Consider the following 6,132-nt stretch of genomic DNA (forward strand, 5'->3'; position numbering starts at 1 on the left):
TCACTTGAAAATTAAATCGTTAGGTATTTTAAAATTATAGGTCACTTATATTATTGCCATATTTGCAGTCTGAAGATTTGTCGCAAGATGCACTACTGGATAAGAACGCAATAGCTATAGTCAAAGACTTGCAAAAACTAAATGGACTAGATGACGATTATGATAATGATTCAAGTTCTGGTCCTCATAATGTTGGAAGACGAAAGACTATTCATAACCTGGAGAAAGCAAGGCAGAAGAAAAGAAACATCGGCACGCTGGACGTAGCGTTCAAGAAACGATTCTTCAATATGAATGCCAACGATGGACCTGGTAAGAGAACTAGCATAAATGCACTCCATCACAGTTAGTTTATTTTTTCGACATTCGTGAGGACTAATTTCATAAAATGTTAACAAGTATTTAAGAAGTGAATCAGAATGAAAGTGTTAATTAGGAACGAATATAAAACAAATTCATGTTAAAAAGCTTACTGATTCCAACTTGAGTTAATTAACTAATTTCCTTAACTAATCCATAAAATTTATTTACAGGTACTCCAGTACTTAATCGTAAAATGACCCTCCGAAGGGAAACACTGAAAGCTTTGGAGACTAGAAGAAACTCTGTTATGGCCGAACGAAGAAAGTCGCAGATGCAGACACTTGGGGCTAATAATGAATATGGTGTTACAGGAAAGGTAAAACTCGTTTAATAAAACTTATTTAACTGAAATCATTTTATAAGAAAAGAACTTGGTCACAGGCGGATTTCAAGTAATAATTTATGGTCATGTGAAGACCACACAGCAGAATTAAAGCAATCAACTCTTCCTAAAGATATTGAAGGAGGCAAATCATGTACATAAAAACTAACAGCTAACGCATAACACATACCATGGTGTTTTAGTGTCAGGCAGGCAACTAATAAATACAAATGCTTCAATGGTTTTTTTCAGAAATGTTTCATACTAACCCAGCTTATTTAATACATATTCTGATTTTTCAGTTGAATAATAACATAGCTGTACCACGTCATCGTGCATCTAACGCGAATATCTCGGTCAAAGACGTATTTGCTGAGCCCAATGGAGGGCAAATAAACCGTGGCTATGAAACCGCGCTAGGTGATGAAGAAGAAGCGAATTCAATGAGACTGCAGCCAAGAACGAACCAGGTGTCCTTCCAAGGAAGATATCAATAAAATAACTTGTGCCACTCATAGGGCTGCCAAAATGAATAAACATAGAGAGCTTACCATAAACGAATTTAGATACTCATTTTGTATTTTTTAGATAAATATTAAAATTACTTTCAACATCATATTGTTTGTGATATTTCAATATTTTGTTACACGTTTGTATACACATTTTAGTACAGACGTGACTCCCAACTTTTAGTAAAATAAACGGCTTTATTATTGATTAAGTATATTTTGTACACTGCCAATTAATAAATAAGATTATAAGACAGATGGTTTCATTTTATACATGTAATTAAATTATAATATAAAAAAATTGATTATAATATAGTATCTTTAAGTAAGTATCTCGTAACACAAGTCTCAAACTTACTTCGAGGCTAACGCAATCTGTGTAATTTGTCCCATAGTGCATTAGAATTTTGTCGCAAGCAGCACCAGCAAACATGCCCCACTTTTTTTGCATGAATACATATTTTTTTTTGCACACATTTACTAGTATTTGTAATACTTAAAAAGCACAAAATGGAGACTAAGGAGAGCATGAGGAAATCCCTTGTCCAGCAGTGGGATTGCTATTTTAATATCAAAACATATTTGACCTTGGTAATAGTTTTTCAGTAGCAGCAATAAGAAAGAACTCTTAGTTTCTATAAAAGTAATTATTGCAAGGTGCATTTTGCAAAAACTTTTACAAATCTGCACAGAAAAAGAAGCAGCTGGCACACACTATATGTATTATTCTTCGCTTTTAGACCAGAGTGGAAGCTTAAATTATTAAAAGAGACACTTACTTAGTTTTCTAAGAAGGAAACAAATTCGGTCAGTTTAAAGAGCTGGTCTTCGCTGGATGTGTGGAGTGGCGCAGGCTGAGTTGGTGGTGTTGGGTTGACAGTGACTCCATCTTCTGCAAGTTCCCACTTGCGGTCCCGGCACGCCTGCAACACGGCTTCCTTAGACAGCCCAGTCATTGCTATCACAGTATCAATTGATATGGAGCTGTATGATTGTCCGATCAGATTGAAGGCACGCTCTCTGACTTTCTCTGAAATGTTGAGAAATTGGACATTTAACCTAGGCTTCTTGAAAATAAACCTAAATATAAAACACTAGTCCTCCCCCTCAATGATCTGTTAAGCTAAGGAACCTATAAGGATGATTCCAGTGCACTACAATTTTCATAATGATGACAATGGATAAATAGCAATTTGAAATTGAAAAAAATATGTTGTATATAAAAAAACCTGATTTACATAATCCAGAATCATGGTAAATCTAAAGCACAACCTGTATTCCTCTCCAGACAGATAGAGGAAGGACTGTAAAAAGGAGAACAGCCCTAGGAAAAATAAAATATTGTCAACACACCATATTCAATAATGAGAGGATGCGCAGCCATTGTACCTATTACCACTGTGTGATCAATCAATGTAAAAAATTTGATAGGTATTCAAATTTAATGTAAAATTACCTTCAAGTGCCCTTATGATGTTGGACACTGGTTCTGTCCAAGTAAAAGCAGCCAGAGCTTGGTATGTTCCTGCTAAATCTTTTTTCCATAACTTCTGCCCCACTGCCCAAATAGCAGGTATTTCAGGATTACTACTTAGTATATTTGGTGGGATCCTTTTCCATAAAAATTTTGCATTACATCTAAAATCATGGATTAATATATTTACAAGTTTTTAACAAAATGTGAGCACATGGAGCCCCTTTTCCAAATACAACCTTGTCCATATACTTTTTTTTTATTATTGAAGTATTGTGAGGTAACCTGCACATTGGGACAAATAAATACGTAACCAAGATTCAATAAGGGTTAGGTAGTTTCCCTTAAAAAGGTGGTGGAGGTCAACCAGGAGAAAGGATAAAGGGATTATGTAAAAACCTGATACATCAATCCAGAATAACGGTCAAAGGGGTACTATGGCTTCTATCCAGGGACATAAGGATCAGGAAGATTGAATAAAACTAAATAAATAAATATATACAGGACAAACTACACCAATTGAGTTAGCTTCCAAGTAAGACTAATATAATAAATACTTATAAAGATAAACATCCAAGACCCAGGCCAATCAGAAAAAGTTCTATTCTGATCATACCCTGAAGAAAGAGTGAATGAGTGTTTCTGAAGTACTTACAGATCATTTTGATACAAATAAATAGCTAAAAGCTGGCCATATGTTGTGGGAGACGCAATGCCATTTGGTGCCTGTAATAGTAAAATTATTTAGGAATCAGACATCAAAAAGATTGAAGAGAATAGCTAAAATAGAGATAACCTCATGATGTTTGTTTGTTAATAAATGCTCACCTCCAATTCATTCTTTTCTAATTCTCCGCAAAGTGTATCAAAATTAGTTACCATAGTGAACAAACAACTTCTATTTTCACTGAAATGTATTTGTTAAGTTTGTATAATTACTGGTCAAAGAATAAAAACGTTAAACAACTCAACCAAAAAAACAAGAACCAACCTATTTCAATTTGTTGACTGACTGACAGATGACATAAATGACAATGACAATTCGCGTGATTTATTTGTTATTTGGAACGATATTTTTTTTGTTTGCCTTTCGGAAAGCCAAAGGGAGCTAGGACCCATACAGCCATCGTCAGCAAATTTATTTAATTAAAATCAAATTAAAACTAAAGCTAAAACTACTTATAAAATATAATGTAATATGAAAATGTAATGTAATAAAAAGTGATCAGTTCACGTAATCACAACGTTAGTCCTTGTCATGGTCAATAATAGCTGTGGGTGCTATACTTCACCCTTTCTTGGGTCGTTCTGGGACAACATCAAAAGTCACATACCTAATCTGTTAATGTATGTAACACCCTCTAACATTCATGTCCATGAACATTTTTTTTTAATCCTCAATTACAAATTGTAATAGTTGGTCGAATTAAACACACATTTTATAAAAATATTTCAGCACAATGGGGGTATACAATTAGGGTTATGGTTGTAAGTAGAATAGTAATATTGAAAACACGTTATCAATTACTTTTGTCTCAAAGTTCGCTTAGGAAATAAAAAAAATATTTTATTTTATTATCTATTTTCCATTTATCCATTACAAAGTGTTATTACAGGGTTATCCCAAAGAAACATCGCTTAAGCTTAAGTATCTAAATGTACCTCGTTAATGAATTTCGTCAAGTGAAGTTTGTGAATTTAAATACGTCCAAAATTTCTTCATGTAATTTAGCATGTGCAGTGCTCTAGTGACAGTTTTGCAAGTATCTGGCTTTTGCGTGGACTATTGCAGTTCGTACTTACCAGTAAGAATTATTTTGAAAACGTATTTCATAAAACATGAAAGTATCAGTAAAGGCAGTATGAATTTAGATGAAGTATAACAAAGCAGAGTGGATCTATGATCTTATAAACTATTCTGATCATCCATCATACATTATGTTGAATGAAATAAGGTAGAATTGTACCTAAGGAAGAAGTAGAGCGTGGTTGGTCGAAAGATTAAGTTCCCCTGCAAACTAAAAAAATTGCATCACAATATTCGGCTGGATGACCCCAATTCTAAAATTGGATTTCACGGCTATTGATCGAGGGTTTGGGCGGGCTGGCCGGTCTACTTGTCGACTGGCTTTGATTAGATTGCGTCACACTTATTAAAGAGAGAAGAAACAGAAATGACACTTTTTGGAAAGCTCATGCTCTTGGACTAGAATTGGATTATTACAATTGTCTCTGATATGTGTGTCTTAATAAATAAATATATTTGATTCGCGAACATTTTATATGTTGTTCGAATGCAGAACCTCTTCTTTTGAAGTAGGTATAAAGAGAGAAATTTGGTAGGTAGGTAGTGTTGCCATAACCTAGTTAAAAATAATATTGTCATGTCTCTTTTCGCTTATTTTTAATCGACACCGACTTCAAAAAAGGAGGTTCTGCACTCCGCTCATAAGCATGTTTATTATCAGTATATTTGTGATTTACTTAAAACTACTGACCAGTGATATAGGTGTTATTAACAATGTTTATAGGTGCCGTGTGGTTCCCGGCACCATTACAAAAGAATAGGACCACTCCATCTCTTTCCCACGGATGTCGTAAGAGCCGACTAAGGGATAGACTTGGGATTCCTCTTTAATGTAAATCCCTGCCAATCTAAGGTCTGCCGCGCCGATGGATGCATGGCTAGGGGCGAGCCTAGTCTCGAGCGTGCCACTTCCGCCATGGGGTTGGGCGACCCCCAGGTAATGGCTAGCCTTACCCTGGCATGCGGGGCTCTGCTGGGGCGGACAAAATTTTTCCCTAGCGTCTCGTGGGAATCGCATGGATGCAAATTTTTTGAAAGAGCACCTAGATGGCGGCGATGGTGTCCGCACCCCATCACGTCTCGTTCCCGGCGGGAGCGGTATGCGGTCTGCTGAAAGCCGCTTTGCGACGATGAATGTAAGAGGAGGAATGAAGGATAAGATTGAGGAAGTATGCCAGATGATGGATGAAAGACGTTTGGATGTGTTGTGCGTGAATGAAACGAAGCGGAAAGGATGCGACGCGACGCAGCACGGCCCTTACACGGCGTATTGGTCTGGAATTTCCAGTACCAGCCGAGGCTGTCAAGGGGTCGGTCTAATTCTTTCTGCACGAATGGCTGAGTGCGTGAATGAGTATGAGTGTGTCAGCCCTCGTCTTCTATGGATTAGGCTGAAAGTTGGAATCACTCGGATCTTCGTTCTAGGTGTTTATGTACCTTGGGATGTGGGTTCGAGGGGTACAACATCAGCAAAAAGCGAAAACGAGGAGTTCTGGAATAGTGTAAGAGAAGTATTGAAAGTTACCAAGCCAAATGAGAAGATTATTATGTTAGGTGATTTTAATGGATGGGTGGGTGTAAAGCGTGATGGATATGAAAAGGTGCTTGGTGCGTTTGGTGACGAAAGGGTGAATGATAATGGAAGAAGTGTATTAGA

General features: G+C 36.5%; 2 protein-coding genes across 5 annotated transcripts in view; one reads left to right on the top strand and one right to left on the bottom strand.

The window, feature by feature from the left end:
• LOC106133601 (chitin synthase chs-2) overlaps positions 1-1,483 on the top strand; it is a 26,518-nt gene extending 25,035 nt beyond the window's left edge. For all 3 annotated transcript variants that reach the window (XM_060954613.1, XM_060954548.1, XM_060954589.1), the window contains 3 exons: positions 69-312; positions 534-679; positions 988-1,483. In XM_060954613.1, the coding sequence (XP_060810596.1) occupies positions 69-312; positions 534-679; positions 988-1,182 (585 nt within the window). In that variant the 3' untranslated portion in view covers positions 1,183-1,483. The remainder of the gene's footprint in view (positions 1-68; positions 313-533; positions 680-987) is intronic.
• The window catches only part of LOC106133602 (COP9 signalosome complex subunit 8), an 8,285-nt gene extending 4,596 nt beyond the window's left edge, over positions 1-3,689 (bottom strand). The window contains exons 1-4 of one of the 2 annotated variants that reach the window (XM_060954753.1): positions 3,497-3,689; positions 3,324-3,394; positions 2,651-2,832; positions 1,974-2,224 (exon numbers count right to left, since the gene is read on the bottom strand). In XM_060954753.1, coding sequence (XP_060810736.1) covers positions 1,974-2,224; positions 2,651-2,832; positions 3,324-3,394; positions 3,497-3,550 — 558 coding nt within the window. In that variant the 5' untranslated portion in view covers positions 3,551-3,689. The remainder of the gene's footprint in view (positions 1-1,973; positions 2,225-2,650; positions 2,833-3,323; positions 3,395-3,496) is intronic. The other variant, XM_013333391.2, reaches the window with a different exon arrangement.
• Positions 3,690-6,132: the final 2,443 nt, after the last annotated feature.

Source organism: Amyelois transitella, chromosome 2 (assembly GCF_032362555.1).
Source record: "Amyelois transitella isolate CPQ chromosome 2, ilAmyTran1.1, whole genome shotgun sequence".
Lineage (NCBI taxonomy): Eukaryota > Metazoa > Arthropoda > Insecta > Lepidoptera > Pyralidae > Amyelois > Amyelois transitella.